Below are 20918 nucleotides of genomic sequence, written 5' to 3'. Positions count from 1 at the left end.
CGGAATGAGATCAACAACTCGAATAAGTCGTGTTTCGATTTTCGCGCTTTTTGTTATACATAAGGGAGGCAATTGGTGTGTAATTAAATATCGTAAACACTGAAACGTGCAAATGTGAAAACATGTGCTTGTAAATATAACGGTACGTTTGGGTAGAATCTGGTCAGTTATTACATGCAGGATGCTTTTGATGTTTCGTTTGGAGACCACACCGTCACATGTATTTTTCAGTTTCGTTGTTCATTTTCCTTTGACTTCTATTCAATTCATTCTATAAGTTTACGTCACACGTACACGATGCTATCAATATATTGTTGGACGTACTTTTAAAATTTCCAGTTGATAAAAGGCATAAGGGACAACAGCAAGTTAACATGACAAAGTAGACACAGTTTATGAATAAAGAAGTTGTTGTCCACAAATTTTGTCTACTTTGACATCCGTCCACTTCGAAGTAATGGCATGGACACTTAATACGATATTTAGGGTCCATGGTAATGCCTATCAAACATTTCAAACGTTTAACATGTTTAAGATCTGTTTAATGGCAGATATCTCATACTACCGGCTTTCCTCAGAAAGCAGAGTTTGTGCAGGGAGCATCCACGACGACTAGACTCTATGTGTCATATTTTATTGAGATATTGTGTGTGTAGTGATTGATTTTGATCAAACTTTCTAGTACTGCCAATCCTGATCTATGTCCCCCTTGACAAATGCCTGAAATTTGGCAGGCTACCCGTTTTCAGGCCTTAGTTTTATATTATTTGTATTTTTTCTTGAAAATTTGATCAGATATGTCATGAATTTGGCCAGTGTTGTTAACCGTTCTGTTAAATAGAAGTTACATTCATGGTTTCTGTATTAATGGTTGATGACATCATCAAAAGAATTGTCTATAACTCAGAAAAATGGTGTGTTGACTGACTTGTTTTTGTTGTGTATTTGAATGTACAAATAGAGCCATTCTTGGGCCTTACTTTTTACCCTTGAAAATTTACATTTTTGACTCTACGGGACCTTTGGAAGGCTTTAAAGGGACCGGGTGTTGACCATTCTGAAGCATAGTTTGTAAACAAAAGCTGATTACCCCCTAGATTATTCAGCTCTGCTTGCCTTATTCCGCATTATGAATTTCTGCTCCAGTGGCGACACTGCAGGCATAGACTTATCACATGACCAGACTTTTCTCTTGTTTGTAAACAAATGCACATACACTGAGATAAGTACAGACAGGCCAAATACAAGCCTTATTATGATAAAAAAACACAGTGCCAGTAAGTAGAAGACCATACATTTGGTCCTGTGTTGACTGTTTGTTGACAGAGGTTTGGAATGGTCTAGGTTTCGTTGACAGAGATCCGATATGGTCTATAATTTTGACAGATTCCACTGTTGTCATGCTGGCTGTTTACTTGTGTAGGTGGGTATAGGGGTAGCCTAGTAGTTAAAGCGTTCACTTGTCTCGCCGAAGACCCAGGTTCAATTCCATACAGGGGCACAATGTGTAAAGTCCATTTCCGGTGTTACCTGTCGTGATATTGCTGGAATATTGGCCAAAGCAGCTTAAGCTTAAATGTGTACTCACTCACTCACTCACTTCAGCAGGTCACTCACTCACTCACTTCGGCAGGTCACTCACTCACTCACTTCGGCAGGTCACTCACTCACTCACTTCGGCAGGTCACTCACTTCGGCAGGTCACTCACTCACTCACTCGGCAGATCGTTCACTTCGGCAGGTCACTCACTCACTCACTCACTTACTTCGGCAGATCACTCACTCACTCACCTCGGCAGGTCACTCACTTCGGCAGGTCACTCACTCACTCACTCACTTACTTCGACAGGTCACTCACTCGGCAGATCACTCACTCACTCACTTACTTCGGCAGGTCACTCACTCACTCACTTCAGCAGGTCACTCACTCACTTCGGCAGGTCACTCACTCACTCACTCGGCAGATCACTCACTCACTTACTTCGGCAGGTCACTCACTCACTCACTTCAGCAGGTCACTCACTCACTTCAGCAGGTCACTCACTCACTCACTCATTCACTTCAGCAGGTCACTAACTCACTTCAGCAGGTCACTCACTCACTCACTCATTCACTTCAGCAGGTCACTCACTCACTCACTCACTTCAGCAGGTCACTAACTCACTCACGTCTGCAGGTCACTCACTCACTCACTCACTCGTCCACTCACTAACTCCCTCACGTCTGCAGGTCTGCCAACTGATGCATGCTGACAGAGAGAGCTGAGTACAGGACAGAGTACAGCAATGTTTGACAACGAGGACTGGAATGTGGATGGCGAGGCGGCCCATCTTGCGTCTTCTCTGTTTGACCCTGTCACACCAACTCCTCCGAGAAATAAGGTCAGTAATGTCAGGAAAGATTCTTTTGCCGTGGGCATTTTACTGAAAGTCCACTTATACAACATCAATGCTACTTGTTAAGGTCTTACTTGATGTAAGAAATATTATTAATTTACATATCACAAACTGTGACTTCAGTGCTTCAGATTGAACAATAGGTAGTGGGGTAGCCTAGTGGTTAAAGTATTCACTAGTCATGCCTGGGTTCAATTCCCTGCATGGGTACATTGTTGGAAGGCCATCCTTCCTCACTCACTCACTCACCCATCCACTCACTCACTCACTCACTCATTCACTCATTGAAACACTTACTAATTTGAGCAGGCTTAGTGGTTGAATGCATGTCATCGTACCCCAACAGCGTTGATCGGTGCTCATAATATCTGTCATATATCTGTGTCTCTGTGTGATTGGCCCAATGCTAGAATATTGCTGAGTACCAGTACAGCGTTTCACAGCAAACAAACATTTCTGAGCAAATGGGATCCCATGGTTGTATACAGTCAAGTCTTGTTAATCCGACACTCGTTTATCTGACAATCGGCTTTATCCGACACAAATGATGGGAACCGATTTAATCAGTGCTATTTAGACCCATTAATCCGACAGTCTCGCACTCCGACTCCGACACACCTAATTTGCAACGAATTGCTGAAATCACTCATTAATCAGTCTCATTAATCCAACACAGTGATCAGCGTACTCCATGGTCATCTGCCCGCAAGTACACAGCCCCGCAGCGAGTAGCTGCATATTTCAACTGCTGCAGAGATAAACTTGCTTAACAATAAACAATTACTGCTTTAAATAAACAAAACAGATTAATCACTTGCCTAGATTACCTAATCTCATTAAAATCGGATACAAAATCTATGCTTTAAAAATCAGTCAAGTTTGAATCGCTCAGACAGTCCTTAACAGTAGTTTTGTGTTACTTTAGTGGTTGCATGATTAGAAAATCTGACAATGTAACTCAACAATATGTATATTTCACTTTTCCTTTTCCTAGGTGTTCATATCGTTATCTATCGTGTAGTTGTCTAATTTTCAATCACGATTGTTTGTACTACCTAATTTTGTTTATCTGGCATACTCGTTAATCCGACATAATCATATGCAACCAACAATGTCAGATTAATGGGACTTGACTGTATATATCTTATGCCTGGGTTATCATATTTACCGGTAATGGGTCCAGTATTCACTGAAATCTGCTCTGAAAAAACATATTTGATTACACTTGTATTTTCAGAAAAAGAAGTCGAAGCATTCTGATCCAAACTTGTCAAACACCAGTGACACAAAGTCTCCCGTGAAGAGAAAACATGCTGACGAAACCAGTCCTACGCCGAAGAAGAAAAAGAAAAATAAGAACAGTGAGGAGAGAAATACAAACATTACACCAGTAGTAGCAAAATCTGGAAAACAAAACCTTCACAAGGACAGTCATTCAGTGAGCAAGAAGAAGAAGAAGAAAATATCAGTATCTCCAGAAAGTGCTGGGGATATCAGCAGCGAGGGAAAAGCTAAAAAGAAAAAGAAGAAAAAGAAACAAAATGTGCCTAATTCACAAGAAAATGTTGCAAAACCTGATCAGTCTGAAAATTCCCAAGGTGACAAGAAGAAGAAATTAAAAAGGAAAAAAATAAGTAGAGAAAAAGACAAAGATGATGAGTCAGCATCTAAGAAGCTAAACATTCAAGAAACCCAGGGGCAGGATGAAAGTAGAGTTGGAGGGGATACCCCCCTGACAAGGAAGGAAAGAAGACACAAGCATAAGAAGAAGACATGTAAGAAGAACAAATACAAACATCTAGCTGATGCTAGTAAAAAATCGGACAGCACCGATGGGAGCACAAGCAGTGTGGCTGTAGCTTCAGACCCAGATGTGAAAGGCCAATTTGTTTTGTTAAAGAAAAACATGGGTGATACTGGCGAAACTAAGCCAGTTAGTGGACAATCTTTAGACAAAAAGAAGAAAAAGAAACGTAAGAAGAATTTAGAGGTTTCTGATCGTCCAAGTCCACAGGTGAAAAATAAAAAAGTGAATATGAATGTCTCTACACTTAGTGAAAATAGAACTGATGAGAATTCAGAAGATAATGTTGTTGAAAAAAGTGGTGGTGGAAAGAAGCAGAAAAAAAAGTCAAAATCTGAGAGTGATGTTTCTGGGAATGTGTCGAAGTTGAAGACTCCCAAGAAACACAGTTTCGATTTGGAGAAATTGAAAGAGATCATTTCCTCTGATAAGAAACAGTCTGTGAAGAAAACAAATTCTGGTAATGGACAAACAGAAAAGAGAAAATCAGTGGAGGTTACAGAAACACCTAAGAAGGTGAATAAAAAGAAGGGTTTTACAAACGGTACAAGTGACACCTCAAGCAGTCCCGCGAAAATAAAAACTCCCCCAAAAGAAAATTTTGATGTGAAGAAATTGAAAGAAATTATGTCCTCTGAGAAGAAAAAGATGGACACTCTGAAGGAGGACCTCGAGAAGAAAGTGAAAAGGAGAGACAGGAACCAAGGGAAGTCTTTAACAGACAGGATGCATGAACGCCTGTCAGCTGCGCGGTTCCGCTATCTCAATGAGCAGATGTACACCACAACGGGCACCGAGGCGGCGCAGCTGTTTGCTGATGATGAGGAGGCCTTCCATGTATATCACGAAGGTTATAGGTCACAGGTCAGCAAGTGGCCAATCGATCCACTGGACATCATCATCAACGAGATCAACGCCAGGCATAAGTAAGGTCACACATTTTTTTTTTTTGTTGTCTAACACCACACTCAGAATATTCTAGCAATAAGGTGCTACAATTCTGTGTGCAGAGTTACCTACCTTGGGCACGCCAGAGACCTATGATGATCATGGGTTCGAGTCCTGGTTCGCCAGTTTATGCTTCTAGGTTTGTCTGCACCATACCCACTAATGGGTTTCACTGAAATGGTAAACGTCTGAGACATGCATCCCTTCCCACATCAATCTGTCTCACCTTGATGTAATAATAACTGGAATGCTGTTCAAAACGGTGTTAAACCAAACTTAAAAGCTTACTCTGGCTGTATGGCGACAGGTTGTATAGAATTAGGTCTGGACCAGGGGATCCAGTGATTAATGTGTGCAGCATTTCAGATTGTCAGGGAGTGATGGCACGCAATCAACTAAATCACTGAGGAAGATCATCGATCGATTTAGTTGCCTGTTCCAACAAGGATAGGTTGCTATGGACCAATTCTAACCAGGATTCCCCTTTGAATATTATTTATTCAAAATATATAAAATACGGTATTCGAACATTTTTTTGATCTGTGAACAATTACACATGAACACATATTTATCATCATGATCATCAATATTCAACAAATCAAGTATTTTAAGTAATAGAAACTAACAAGTTTGAACAAACTGATAAATGATAAATTCCCAATTGATTCCCAACGCTAACTGTAAGTCTGAGACAAGCGAGACAACCATAGATAGTATGCTTATGAACATGATAATGTTGGACTGTATTTTTTCAGAACCCCAAAGACTGTCATTGCAGATTTAGGATGTGGAAGTGCAAGACTGGCTCAAAGTATCTCTGGGGTCAAAGTTCATTCCTTTGACCTTGTCTCAGTCAATGAAAGAGTCACTGCGTGTGATATGTCAAAGGTAAGTGGTTTTATGTGGTAAACAGTTTATATCAACACATGTTGTATATGCAGGTGTTCCTAGATGCCAGGTGTGTGGATGTATATGCAGGTGCCCCTAGATGCTGGGTGTGTGGATGTATATGCAGGTGCCCCTAGATGCTGAGTGTGTGGATGTATATGCAGGTGCCCCTAGATGCTGGGTGTGTGGATGTATATGCAGGTGCCCCTAGATGCCGGGTGTGTGGATGTATATGCAGGTGCCCCTAGATGCCGAGTGTGTGGATGTATATGCAGGTGCCCCTAGATGCTGGGTGTGTGGATGTATATGCAGGTGCCCCTAGATGCTGGGTGTGTGGATGTATATGCAGGTGCCCCTAGATGCTGGGTGTGTGGATGTATATGCAGGTGCCCCTAGATGCCGGGTGTGTGGATGTATATGCAGGTGCCCCTAGATGCCGGGTATGTGGATGTATATGCAGGTGCCCCTAGATGCTGGGTGTGTGGATGTAGCTGTGTTCTGTCTGTCTCTGATGGTTCTAACTATGTTGTATATGCAGGTGCCCCTAGATGCCGGGTGTGTGGATGTATATGCAGGTGCCCCTAGATGCCGTGTGTGTGGATGTAGCTGTGTTCTGTCTGTCACTGATGGTTCTAACTATGTTGTATATGCAGGTGCCCCTAGATGCCGTGTGTGTGGATGTAGCTGTGTTCTGTCTGTCACTGATGGTTCTAACTATGTTGTATATGCAGGTGCCCCTAGATGCCGTGTGTGTGGATGTAGCTGTGTTCTGTCTGTCACTGATGGTTCTAACTATGTTGTATATGCAGTGCCCTAGATGCCGGGTGTGGGGATGTAGCTGTGTTCTGTCTGTCTCTGATGGTTCTAACTATGTTGTATATGCAGGTGCCCCTAGATGCCGGGTGTGGGGATGTAGCTGTGTTCTGTCTGTCTCTGATGGTTCTAACTATGTTGTATATGCAGGTGCCCCTAGATGCCGGGTGTGTGGATGAATTGTGTTCTGTCTGTCTCTGATGGTTCTAACTATGTTGTATATGCAGGTGCCCCTAGATGCTGGGTGTGTGGATGTAGCTGTGTTCTGTCTGTCACTGATGGGCACAAATCTTGTTGACTACCTACTGGAAGCAAACAGGATTCTCAAAAAAGGGTAAGACTTTTACTATGTTCAGCATGTTCAGTCAGGGATGAAAGAAAGTTAAACTATAAGAATCATATTTGCAGTTATGTTAGATTTTGATTTGGATAATAGGTTGTAACTGAAAGCTCATCTTTTGTTTCATCATACCAAGAAGTGTTGCTTTAAAACTGACAACTCTATCATGGGTTATACAGCACAGTGACATTTTGCAATCTCATTAAAATCAGATCTTAGTTTTCGCTACCGCTAAACAAAGATCTGAGGACATCCCATTACGGGTCACATCAGAGCGACCTTTCATCCAACCAATCAGAGCGTCGCTTACCAGATGATGAAAGTGACAGTCGGAATGTGATTTCTAACTATGCAACCTCGAAATATTTAACAGAGGGTATTCCGAACGACAGTTACAGGTTTTATGATTATATCCATACAATCTAGGCCAACTATAAGTCATTCCAGAATGATCTTTTGATCATTCTGAAGTGACCCATGAAGGGATGTCCTCAGATCTTTGTTTTGCAGTAGCGAAAACTAAGATCTGATTTTAATGAGATTGTGACATTTTGTTTTTGTGAATAGTCTACACCCTGTGGAGATAGGTCTCACTGCCCACTGCTTGTTGGAAGACTAATGAGGATTTGGTGGGTACAAGGTGTCACCTGAGCTGAAGGGGGTCATTGTCGGCTCAGGTACTACAGAAATATACTCCAGGTACGTTTCTGTATACAGAAATGTACCCTAGCCAAAATCAAAATACAGAAACGTACCCTAGGTTGAGTCCTTTCCGTTGAAGGGCGCAATGCTTGTAATCGGTTCTTTAGGTATTCGTCACTTCCTGTAGCCAAACCACGTTACATTTAACGTGGCAGTATGCGTTCGTCAGGCGAAGCTTTTGAATTAAGCTGCATTCCAGCGTATCATATAGGAAACAATCACACACAGTGACGTACGTACATTAATGTAATAATCTGGCAATATTCGCGATGCATGCATACATTCGTAATCATACTAATCAGGCGAACTGGAACTAAACATGAACTGGTTTTGGTTTAATGTTGGGGAATATGGACTCACCCGCCGTTTCGGGTACCAGGTACTTTTTCTGTACAGTAAACTATGTTTATAACGAACACGCTTATAACGAACTGACGGATATAACAAACTTATTTTTAGTCCCGACCATTTGTTGTATATATGCTGTATGTATGCATATAACGAACTGCGGTTAGTATGAACTAAAATTAGTGGTCCTCTCGAGTTCGTTATAGCCGTAGTCTACTGTATTTTGATTTTGACTAGGGTACATTTCTGTATACAAAATCGTACCTGGGGTACATTTCTGTAGTATCTGTGCCGACGATAACACCTTCAGTGATATTTCACCCTCATGGAGTCAACAACTGGTTTACTGGTCCACATTGATTTTTTACAGGCTGCCATGATATAGTTGAAATCTTGCTGACTGTGGAGTTAAACAACTTTCACTTATTTTGAATATTGTTTGTTTTGTTGTTTCAGGGGCGTAATGATGATTGCTGAAGTTGAGAGTCGTTTTCAGAAAGTTGGTGCTTTCATATCAAAAGTTGAAAAACTTGGATTTGAAATTGTCAACAAGGTAGGTCTTGCTCATGGTGGTTTTGGGGATGGTTTTGATGAAAATGTGGAATGGATGGTAATTTTAAAGGATAATCAGGATTTTGATAATAGATGGAAATAATATCCACTGCAAATCTCATTGGATGCAAGAGAGTATTGATGTTGCAGGGTTTTATGCGACGCAGAAATGTGCATCCTGTATGCACAAATGTTGAGATTGGGTACATCCTGCATCCAAAGAGATGCACAGTAATGTTCATTGTACCTACAGTGCAACAGGAGCAGTTATGGGCATCTGTCATTTCTTCCATCAATCATGGCCACTGTCCACATGATCATTGATTCATTCAGGCTCTAAAGTAATTATCCAAACGTACAGTACACAACACCATTTCACTACTTTACAGGACCCTCATATTCCATGCAAGGACCCTTATAACTAATTATTGGGGATCCCATGTAGTCAAGGTTAAACCCTGATGTTGGAAGCTATTTTGATCAATAGTCAGACAGTCTATGCCTTAGCGATGACAGAATATGCTGGTTCAGGGTTTTAATCCCACATTTCCTGTTTATCAGGTCTATGGGGTTGACATTTGAGATATTGTTGCATTTTGTGACAAAGAAATGGTCCTTTGTTGATTCAAGTACTTCACAATGACAACTTAATAATATTTCAGGACACCTCCAACAAGATGTTCTACCTGTTCCACTTTAAGAAGGTGCGTGGAATGAAGGAAGCCCCTCTCAACTCAAGCATTGAACTGGACCCCTGTATCTACAAGAAGCGATAACCAAGATAGCGATGACCTGGACATGTATCTTCAAGAAGGTGATTTTCTGGACACGTATCTACAAGAAACAGTTACCTGGATCCATTCATCTTCAAGAAGCAGTGACCAAGATCAATGTACCTTCAAGAAGCAATGACCTAGACACATGTACCTTGAAGAAGCAATGACCTAGACACATGTACCTTCAAGAAGCGATGACCTAGACACATGTACCTTCAAGAAGCAATGACCTAGACACATGTACCTTCAAGAAGCGATGACCTAGATCCATGTGTCTACAAGGAACGATTTTCTGGATCAATGTATCACCAAGTAGCGATATTATGGACCCATGTGTGTCTACAAGAAACAGTGACCTGGATCAATGTACCTTCAAGAAGCGATGACCTAGATCCTTGTACTTTCAAGAAGCGATGACCTAGAGCCTTGTTCCTGCATCTTGATATATTATAAACATCTATAAATTATTCAGTTGCTTCTGTGAATTGTGAAATCAAACTTTTTAACTTACGATGCTGTTGTCCCTGTTACTCCAGCTAAGAACTTTATGCATTTTGATACAAATGTTGTGGCTTAGATATTAAACAGTCTTGCAATGCTCTTCACATGTGATCTCATGGTGTGATGCATTGTATGTCCATCTGTTGTGTAACATTTTGACATCTCCTCTAAACCACATGGCCAAATATTCCAGCTATTGTGTCAAGTAATTCTCATAGAATTTTTATTCAATTTTAAACAGCAGCCATAAGAACAATATTAACCTATTGCTCATTATGCAGTTTAAAGTATGGAATTATGAAAAAGTATGTAATGACAATTGATATGTTGTATATATATATGATATATATATATATTCTCCATATCGCTTTGATTATCCAGTTTTTGTTTATTCTGAATTTTTATTTTTTTATAAGCTGTCAAAATGCATTTGTCTCAAGCAATTGTGTCACAACATGCTCACGGATTCATAATTTTCAACATGGTAAGCATATTGAAAATGTTTGTCATTGCCACTACTGCATCTATCAATATAAGATGTTCAAGCTGTTTGCTTGTATCGCTTGGTTACACTTCTTTCTGATCCTATAGTCTAACGCAAATATTGGTACAGCTGTTTTTGTTTGATATGAATTTGCAACATATTGGGTATATTACCCACACGTCTCTGCAAACAAGGTGCATTTCGGACAGTCATCAGTATTTTTTCTTGTCATGATATCTGTTTGTACTTTACCAATGCTTTGTTTGTTTGTTTTTTATGTCACACTCAGCAATATTCCAGCTATATGACGGCGGTCTGTAAATAATGGAGTCTGGACGAGACAATCCAGTGAGTGACATCATGAGTATCGATCCACACAATTGGGATCGATGACATGCATCAACCAAGTCAGCAACCTGACCACCCGATCCCATTAGTCGCCTTTTACGACAAGCATAGTTGCCTTTTACGGCAAGAATGGGTTGCTGAAGATCTATTCTACCCTGGATCTTCACGGATCTTTTGCCAATGCAGCAATGCAGTATCAGTGGTAATTTGTCATTTGGCCATGGATGGATCCAACTGATAGTTTGATTAACTGTTGCGTACTTCCTGATGTCCAAGGTTGTTATTTTCTACATCAGTACTGTGTTTGATGCATTGTCAGTTAATGTGGCAGACTTTGTACATACATCATATATATCATGTAAATAAAGATATTACCATTGAGTCCATTTGTTTATGTTAATTGGAACTGGGCACCACGGGGATGCACCATTGTGAAATTGTTAATGACTTTGTAAATTGATTTATCAGTATACTCTTTCTCGTAAAAGTCCTGTTCATCCTGCGAATTGTCACAGATTATGATGTGTTGTTATTTGTATGTCGTTATACAAGAGTGCAAGATTACGGGACTCAACCCAAATCAGGATGAGAATCTGTACTTTACTAAGAAAGTATTATCCCAAATATAACATTTGTTACATTTGACCACTTTCTATATGGCATTGTGCATTCATAGTCATGTACTAGTCCAGTTGACCAGACAAACCAGTGATTGATACAATGAGCAATGTCCCATGCCATCAGGGTTCGATAACATGGAAGAAACAGTCACCAAGCAACAAGCTTATATCACTTGAGACCTGTTCTAACACAGAATCCCACCTGGGCAAAATTAAGTAACTGAACAAAATCTGGAACATTGCTTCTGTAGGTCAGTCGCTAATATCTGGAAAGGAGATTTGATGACATAAAAATGAAGCTTGCAACACATAATAAACATGACCTCAGTTTTGTTTCTATGGCAACACTTTCACTGAACCATGAGAGATATTTATTAAAACAAACGTTCTGTACATGTATGAATGAAAAGAGATTACAGTATCTTGGAATACTACATGGAAAACAAAGAAGGCCATTTGTAACAATAATGTTCATTAAAAAATAGCAAATAAAAATATATTCTGTAATATGTTATCGCTTCATGACGGACAATATGGCTTATTGTAAAGTTGTAAATAACATCATATGACGGATTCATTCAGTATTATAAATACTGAATCTGGTTTTAACAAATATCAAAATGCATTGAACATTAAATACGCATGTTATCAGTGTTCTGTGACCTTCAAATTCCATTGTAAAATTATTAAACGCCAGTGCACCACACGCAAACGGCACTACTTTTTTCTGGAGCCAGTACTGTATTTATGTCACAACGAAGGCCTTGTCTGCCTCACTGACGTAATACTCTGTTCTGTACATCCAGATGGGAGGGCGGTAGGCAGTGAACAGACCGTCGTCCTCGTTGTCGTTGTTGTTGGGGTGCTGAAGTGGTGGGAGCAGGTCGTCCAGGAGGTAGGGAGCCTGTTCTGGGTCCATATCCCTCCATCTGTTGAAACTGTTATCCTCAAGGCCGATGTGAGGCTCTAAAACAAACGCAATTATGCTATTAACGCCATATGGATTCAATTAAATAAAAAAAATTACTTCATTAGCATCCTGTATTTTTATTTCTTCTGTGTAATCGATTTTAGTCTTGGGATTTGCTTTTCTGTCTCACACATTCGCCTTTCCTTTCATTGTCACGTGTCGTCATTTGAGTCACGTGTAGCACGTTGATGATGTGGTCCGACAAATACACTTAATACAAAGATCGCTTAGCTAAATGTACCCAGAGATTTACGCCGATTCTTAGGAGTGGAAATGGAAAGAGTTGGGTTTTTTGCGGGAACTATTTGCTAGATACTAGGATGCCCCTCTCGTGAAAATCGAGAATTTGATTGCTCTATGACAGATAGAGGACACGTGACAATACTTTAGTGGAGTACTTACCACGAGACTTCATGAATTTCTTGACTTCTTGGGACGCCATGGCGAGAAAGGTCATTAGAATCATCTTGACCAATCACGCTCTGAAGTATAAAACAAATGAGCTATGAAGACGTATTTATTTCTCCAAACAGAAAGAATAATTAAGGAACTAAGACTACCCCATGTCGACTAAAGTACAGGATCCAGTAGATTCGTGGCACTCAAATACTCAGTCATAAAACATTATTTGGGTAAGAGATTAAAACATTGAGTTTTCACTATGGCAATAAACATCCATTAAGGACAGATTATTGAGGGACTATGTGAGCGGATCTGAAGAGTTGTTCTAGTGCTAGCATCTTCGATAATAGGTAATTGTTGCACAGATAAAACTCTATCAAAATATATTGAAACATTAATTTCATTTTAACGCAACGTCAATAAATTTCAATTTGACCAAGAAACTACATGGAAATATGAAAGCACAGCTAAACAGTTAAACCAACTGGCTCACAGCAACAGATGGCGTCCATCGCTCACCTACTCCAGTTTATAAGGTTCAAATTTCCCGCACCGATCTACTTGTATGTCTGACAGCATCGACACCTCCCGCTGCTTGTGACGTCATAATCAACCTCACGTGGCACTAAGTAGTTACTCAGCGAGTTTGTCATCGTTGCGTTGTGTTCATTTACGAATGAATGGGAAATACGTGCATTGTCGTTTGCTTAAGATTGCCTTTCTATCTTTTGCTTTAACACGAAACGTGTCTTATACATGCTGGTGTATTTATATAAGAATTAGATATATAATATATTTCCAAGACGCCTTGAATTCTAGAGTGTATATCAGACATTTCGCTACAATAATGAGAAGGACTTGATTAATAGATCGTTGCAAAGTGAATGCGGTGGGATCCGGCGATATCACACACCCTTGCATCGTCACATGACTCAAATCAATTCAGATTAAGAAGTGTCGCAAACAGCGTAAGGGTGCACTTGATTGCAACAAGTTTTTTTTTGGCTTGGCGCTGTTAGACTAGATTGCTGCACAATTAATTTTTTAGTTATTTTGAGACCGATACATCCATCATATGGCTGCACTTGACTGCATCATGTCAGAGAGTTACAATTGGCGTGTCATTAAACAGCGGAGTTGTACGTGCATGCCTCTCTGTCGAGTTTTCACATCAAACACGAAATTGAAGTTTCGCCATATTTGCGTATTTTTCGAATCGTTATGCATAACCATGCAATTGTCAGTAAGAGACCTTTTGACAATGACAGCACTACTAGCAATTTGATGGAAATCGTGTGTCGGCAGAAGAATTCGAACCCGCGCAGTCTGCACATTACGAATGAAGTGTTCTGCCACAAAAGATGTTGAGGGGATTTAACCACTGAGGTATTAGTTGGTTGTACGCAATCAATCGTAACCGTCATGATGGCACTCTGGTTTTTCTGTTACACCCGTTAAACTGTCCATTCAGTTGAGATGAAATGTGTGAAGGGAATACAGAAACAATACAGGGAATGAGAACAGACAGAGCATTCTCAAGTTACCTACACGTGTATTCCGTACAGAGAATTAAGGCAGTGTCTTTATAATGTGTCTGCGACTCCGTGAAGATCCGGGGTAGAATAGATCTTCAGCAACCCATTCTTGCCGTAAAAGGCAACTATGCTTGTTGTAAAAGTCAACTACGGGATCGGGTGGTCAGGCTCGCTGACTTGGTTGATGCATGTCATTGTATCCCAATTGGGTGGATCGATGCTCATGACGGCAATCATTTGATTTTCTCGTCCATACTCGATTTTTTTTACAGACCGCCGTTATATAGCATGAATATTGCTTTATGCGGCGTTAAACAACAAACAAACAAAACATGAGGCCAAATAATCCCTGGTCTGTTTACAGAAACACTCTCACTATACCATGCTGTGAATGGTGTTTCCCCTAGCCCTTACAGACACTGCATTTGAATTAATAAATTGTGTAACAACAAAATCATTTACATGCACAAAACTGCAATTCCATTGGTGACCCACTCTTGTCATTTCGGCGACTCTTGAGGATGAGAAGTCAAGAGTTGGCGTATGAATATCAGAAGTGAAAAAGAAGTCCTAACAATCAAAAGGTATGTTCTCTGTTTACATCCCCCCCCCCCCCCCCCCCCCCTCCCAGTTAAACCAATAAGAATGGTTGTAAGATTAGTAGTACTTTAATAAAAAAAATAATCCCGATTACTTAAGGATGTGAGGATATTATAAAAATTTGTGAAAAATGTAAATCGTCACTTCGCCACTACAAGATTAAGTAATCTTTAATTACCTTAAAGGAAATCATTACAGTTTTCACGTTTTCACTACGGAAAATAGACGTTGATTACGGGTTCCTTAAATTTCTCCAACAAAGATGATCCATAAGGTGTGCCTTCCCTATTTTGTCTGAATGCTTGTAAATGCCTTTATCATATAAATAACAGATGATTGGTCCACATGACTGTTTGTTATCAATATCCATTGGTCACTGTCGAATATCTTCAACGCTTGAAACAGGCCTGTGTCTGTTCTTGAATCCGGAAAAGTAATGGAAGCTGGCAGGAATTCAGTGTTTTACAAAATTTCATGTGGATGTTACTGAGAAAACAATATGTGAATTGCTGGACTTCCTCACTGATAACATCTATGTGAAATGTGGAGACAAGACATTCAGGCAAGATTTTATCGAAATGTATATATTGTCGCTAGATAGAGCTTCTTGAAAATTATGCTTCAAAAAATGAAATTGCGTGCCACAAAAATTAATATTGTTGCAAGGTGTTTTTCGTTAAAAAGAATTCAGGCTCATAGTTCTAAATAGAAAAACAACCTTTATCGTTTTGTACCTGTAGCTGAGAAAATATCTAGTCTGGATACAAACATGTGGAGGACATTTCCAAATTTTACGCTTCAGTGAGAAAAATGGTATTGTTAGGTATACAATCAATCTCACTGAACAAATCAGATCTTGGTTCACACTGCAGCTAAACAAATATAGATCAGTGTGTAGCAGTAGCCAGATCTGATTTTAATTAAATTGAGTGAACAATTGGCTTGCCTTTACATGTATTTGTGACGAGTGCCAGAGTTGAGGCAACATATACGCCCACTTTTCACGAGCACCTGGTATCATCACTATTTGATAGTGATTCATGAACACACGCTCATGATGTAGTCGGATTCGAACTCTGCTTGTAGTAGAGGTTTCTTATGATTATGGAAATGTTGTTTGTTTTTTTAAAAAATAATTTCAAATGGGTATCCAATAAGCACTTAGCAAGTCGATAAAACACGTGTCAAGTCATAAAAGAACTCGATTCGCCCTTATTATGGAAATGTTTTGTCTATTTTTAATTTCAAATAGGTACTTGGCAAGTCGATAAAACACATGTCAACTCGATTCGCCCTTATGTAGGTACAACCAGCCTTCCAGAAACGGTTCAATACCGAGGCTTCTCGAATGATCAAGTCTGCCATGATCAGTAAAAAAGGGCGGTAACTCTAAATACCAGTTGACATTTTACTACCCCACCAATCACTTGCTGCCACTGATTACTGTCACAATTACTACTACTACATTTACAACAACAAATCTCTACTGCCACATTACAACATATAGTTCCAAGGCCACATTATCTAGAAATAGTCTTGTATTTACTTTCCTGCACCAAGGAAGCAGAAAATTGACACTGGAGTTTGTGACGATATTTCATTTAACAGTATGGAATATATGCGGTACAATTCAATGTTATTTGATATATACTGAACAACAAAAGTTCCTGTGACATTGAATCAGATTTAATGCAAAGTTATGTTTTTAACCAACTCTGAAACAATTTCGGTTTACAACAAATAAAAGACTCCTGTACGTGTTCAAATGGTTTAATTTGCCATCCTGACTTCAGAAAATGCGTGATTTCATAAAAAAAAAAAACCCAAAAAACATGAACATGCCAAAATGTCAATTTACAAATCAATAGCGTGTGTGTCCACCTCTGGTTGCGATGCAAGCAACACATCTTCGTCTCATGGAATGGACCAGGCGTCGCACAAGGTCCTGTGGGATATCTGTCCATATCTGCTGGAGCATGTTTCGAAGTTCCTGGAGTGTCTGTGGAACACGTGGTTGACGTCGTAGGCGCCGATCCATCTCATCCTACATGTGCTCGATTGGTGAGAGATCAGCGGAGCGAGCCGGCCAGGGGATGACATTCACGTTGTTTTGTTGAAGGGAATCCTGAACAAGTCGAGCAATATGAGGCCAGGCGTTGTCATGTTGAAAGGTAATGCCTGGGCCATGACGACGCAAAAACGGTAGAACAACAGGGCCGATGATCTCGTCGCGGTAGAGCTGTCCATTGAGATTTCCCTCTACCACTATCAAACGGGTCCTCTGTCTTGCTGTTATCCCACCCCATATCATAACGCTGCCGCCCCCGAACCGATCTTCTTCCACGACACAATGATTGACGTTCACCTCGATGTCGGTACACTCGAATCGGTCAATCGCTGTGGCTGAGGTGAAAACGAGACTCGTCAGTGAATAGAACTTGTCCCCACTGCATGGCCGTCCCGCGTAGACGCTGTCTGCACCACTGTAGAACTTTTGTTGTTGAGTATATGTATCACAGTGCTAGACCGAATGACAAATTTAAACTTTCCCTTCGTAGCGGACACTTCCACTTTTGGTGTACACGACCACATGGAGGGCTATATACGTCAAATAGCTTCTCCATATAGGCTTTTGTAGACCGCTTTTATACAAATAAAATCAAACAGACAAATTTCTACACTATCGGGAGAGGGATCTTTACTTACTGTATGACGTCACAATGTGCCTGCCAGGCCAAGTGGATACGTAGAGTCATGTGACGTTGATTATGACGTCACAACAATCAGACCAGCTGAAGGTGTCGATGCTGTCAGACATACAAGTACATCAGAGCGGGAAATCTGAACCCTTTAATCTGGAAAAGGTGAGCTATGGACGCGTTTGTTGCTGTGAGCCAGTTGGCTTAACTGTTTAGCTGTGCTTTCATATTCATCTTGGTCAAATTGAAATTTATTGACGTAGCGTTAAAATGAAATTAATATTTCAGTCAGAATATATTTTGATAAGAGTTTTATCTGTGTAACAAAATACTGTCTTATTGACCATTATCGAAGATGCTAGCATCAGAACAAATACCAAAAGGATATAGGGCGGTCTATTTATTTCGTTATTCTTTGAAGAACGAAATACCTTTCTAAAGTTGTTGTTGTTTTCCAGAACCTCAAACCAAGATGATATTTCTGACCTTTCTCGCCATGGCGGTACATGAAATCAAGAAATTCAAGAAATCCCTGGGTAAGTGCGACTCTTTTACTCATTGTATTTCGGCAGGCGAATGAGTGAGTAAGTGAGAGAGTGAATTGGGTTTAACGTTGCTATGTTATGTCACGGCGTGTCAGCTTAATGTGGGAAGAAAGCCCGAAGTGATGCAGGTCTCAGATGTTTACCACTTTGGTGAGACCCACCAGCACGTATATGGACCAGACAAACCCAGAAACATATACGGGGCACACCGTGTGTGTGTGTGTGTGTACCGGTGCGTGTGCATGCGTGCGTGTTTGTGTGTGTTTGGTGGGGGCGGTCTGCAACATACATTTTGTTTTCAAACGGGGAGACCCCCTCTGGATCCACCTACGTCGTGATGCTTATGAGGTAAATATTTCTTTTGATCTATGTGATGTTAATAGACTGTGTTTGTTCAGAACCTTACAACGGCCCCGAGGATGACCCTTTCGTCAGATGGGTGGATGTGGACCCAGGACAGGCTCCCCCGAGCATGCCCTTCCTCCTGGACGACCTGATTCCCCCGCCGCCAAACCCCAACAACTACCACAACGACGGCCAGAGCCACGTTCCGTCCGCTGCCTGCTGTCCTCCCATCTGGATGTACAGAACAGAGTATTACGCCAGCGAGGCAGACAAGTATGAGAAGAACTTCGGGAAAAAGTTCCCTGCCGACAAGGCCTATGTTGTCACATAAACAGCGACTCCAGAGAGACTATTGTTTCGCAAGCGAAAGGGAGAGGATATTTGAATAATCCAACTTTGTCGAACATTGATCTGAGTTTTAATTGTATACTCATTATATTTTAAATGTATGTGAGGCACAATTCCAGATGCAGTATATATATGTATATAATATTATTATAGTTTTCATTTTTTCAAACATGTGATAAACGATATTCTTTCATACATAAAATGTTTACAAATACATCTTGTATTAAATAAATATATATACGCACGAAAAGCGGCATTGCACGGCGCACTCGTGAAAATGAACATATATCTGTTTTTTATTTATGTACGGCATATACGGCCACTATATTTTTAATAAACATTTGTTAAAAATTGCTGGCCTTTGTGTTTTTAGAACAAGCAATGGAAATTGAGTTCTATAGTTGAGAAGGAGCACATGAATGTGTACAAAAGTCAGGGGTACTGATGGCCCGCATTACAGAGTTGCGTTACCTAAACGTGACAGGATCTGCTAATCGTGGGTTCGAATCCTGATTTGTCCTGAATCTATCCTTGGTCTGTATGCACCATACTTGTCAGCGACCTTCATCTCTTCGGGCTGCCCTCAAGGTCTGGTATTGGATGGTGGAGAACTGGAGTGGCTGAATCACAGTACGGAGATTGCCATGATTATTCATTCATTCAAACATATTTCATGTTTATTAATTTTTGTTGGCATATGTTTTTAAAAGATTTACCAAAACAATTCCAAAATTCCGGTTGTTGAAATGAAAAACACATAATGAAATACAAATGACGATTTTTATTTTTTTGTTTGTTCGTTTCAGTTTTTTTCTCCTTCGATATTTGTAGTGGGGTTTGGGGTTAAATGATATATAATCTACCTGCCCTTACTTAACAATTACTGTTAGCTTTATTATTCGTGTAAACTCAATATCGCAAATGCGCGTGGAACAAAATATCTAAATTTCAGAAAGCAAGCAACCCCTTGTCATGTCATTGCACCCTTCAAAACATATATATGATATTTATTCTTAAGTTCACTCGATCGACAGCAATGTAGAGTACCCATTTTTAAAAACCACTACTTTGTTGTAAGGAGTAGTCTATCAAGTGAGTGAGTATAGTTTTACGCCGTTTGGGCAATATTCCAGTATTTCAGTTCCGGGGAATACCAGAAATGGGCTTCACACATTGTACCATTGCGGGGAATCGAACCCGTATCTTCTGACGAGCGAACACTTTAACCACAAGGCTACCCCATCGCCCCGGAGGGTATCAAAATAGTATGTACAAAGTGATTGATGATTAACAAAAGAAGAAAACATTTTTTAAAATATGCAACATTAAATGAAAATGAAGTGATTATCATGTATTTATAAATGGATTAATGATTGAGTAGATTAACATTAAAACCATTCAGTTTAACTTTTTTCGTCTCATATTTATCCGGTTGAATGTGTTTTGTAACAAGTAAATGAAAGAATAAAACTAAATGGCGCTATTCATATTTGAAACAAGTACATTTATGTGAATAAACTGTTTATAAAATTATATATTCTGACTCGGAAAGATCCCCAACCCACTATCCCCCACCCCAATTAAAACGTAAACAAAGTTTTACACTTTTCATAATAATGGTTTCATAGCAGTGTATTTTTTATACGTCAAATAAGGACGTTCACACATTTCAAACCTAGAAGTCCTCCACGTACCTACATTACTCTTGTCATTGAACCTAACACAAAACAAACAACACATTCAGTAGATAAGTTTAGAATAGAATAATAATGATAAAATCATCACCAGTAATACTTTACGCGTGCAAATCAACTAACCCGCTAAGTTATGAAAATTAATATGAAAATGTTGGCCCAAGGGAAAAAACTCTGACAGTTTACGACATACAGTATCGCAACAACTTTTAACACGTAATATTGTTATAACACTGAACATCTTTACATTCGTTATGAAA

At 39.9% G+C, this 20918-nt stretch overlaps 3 protein-coding genes across 3 annotated transcripts; 2 read left to right on the top strand and 1 right to left on the bottom strand.

Moving 5' to 3' along the window:
* Window positions 1-93: 93 nt before the first annotated feature.
* On the top strand, window positions 94-11295 carry LOC139450417 (ribosomal RNA-processing protein 8-like). The gene is made up of 7 exons (XM_071232108.1): window positions 94-142; window positions 2230-2381; window positions 3634-5126; window positions 5904-6036; window positions 7077-7183; window positions 8696-8792; window positions 9454-11295. Exons 2-7 carry the CDS (start codon window positions 2286-2288, stop codon window positions 9565-9567), a joined length of 2040 nt encoding a protein of 679 aa, XP_071088209.1. The 5' UTR covers window positions 94-142; window positions 2230-2285; the 3' UTR covers window positions 9568-11295.
* A 970-nt stretch (window positions 11296-12265) lies between these two features.
* LOC139450365 (uncharacterized) lies at window positions 12266-12956 on the bottom strand. Its single transcript, XM_071232046.1, has 2 exons — window positions 12893-12956; window positions 12266-12486 (listed from the first exon to the last, which is right to left on the bottom strand). Exons 1-2 carry the CDS (start codon window positions 12954-12956, stop codon window positions 12266-12268), a joined length of 285 nt encoding a protein of 94 aa, XP_071088147.1.
* Window positions 12957-18198: 5242 nt separating this feature from the next.
* Window positions 18199-18947, top strand: LOC139449572 (uncharacterized). Its single transcript, XM_071231026.1, has 2 exons — window positions 18199-18262; window positions 18670-18947. Exons 1-2 carry the CDS (start codon window positions 18199-18201, stop codon window positions 18945-18947), a joined length of 342 nt encoding a protein of 113 aa, XP_071087127.1.
* Window positions 18948-20918: the final 1971 nt, after the last annotated feature.

The sequence above is a fragment of the Haliotis cracherodii genome, unplaced genomic scaffold (assembly GCF_022045235.1).
Source record: "Haliotis cracherodii isolate W230 unplaced genomic scaffold, xgHalCrac1.p SCAF_8, whole genome shotgun sequence".
Lineage (NCBI taxonomy): Eukaryota > Metazoa > Mollusca > Gastropoda > Lepetellida > Haliotidae > Haliotis > Haliotis cracherodii.
This window is presented reverse-complemented; position numbering and strand designations above follow the sequence as displayed.

Bases quoted from the DNA above. Each gene is read 5' to 3' on its own strand.
- LOC139449572 (XM_071231026.1), top strand. From the start codon at position 18,199: ATGATATTTCTGACCTTTCTCGCCATGGCGGTACATGAAATCAAGAAA. The intron at 18,263-18,669 runs GTAAGTGCGACT...GTGTTTGTTCAG, and splicing joins GAAATTCAAGAAATCCCTGG to AACCTTACAACGGCCCCGAG.
- LOC139450365 (XM_071232046.1), bottom strand. From the start codon at position 12,956: ATGATTCTAATGACCTTTCTCGCCATGGCGTCCCAAGAAGTCAAGAAA. The intron at 12,487-12,892 runs GTAAGTACTCCA...CGTTTGTTTTAG, and splicing joins GAAATTCATGAAGTCTCGTG to AGCCTCACATCGGCCTTGAG.
- LOC139450417 (XM_071232108.1), top strand. From the start codon at position 2,286: ATGTTTGACAACGAGGACTGGAATGTGGATGGCGAGGCGGCCCATCTT. The intron at 2,382-3,633 runs GTCAGTAATGTC...TTGTATTTTCAG, and splicing joins CAACTCCTCCGAGAAATAAG to AAAAAGAAGTCGAAGCATTC. The intron at 8,793-9,453 runs GTAGGTCTTGCT...ATAATATTTCAG, and splicing joins GATTTGAAATTGTCAACAAG to GACACCTCCAACAAGATGTT.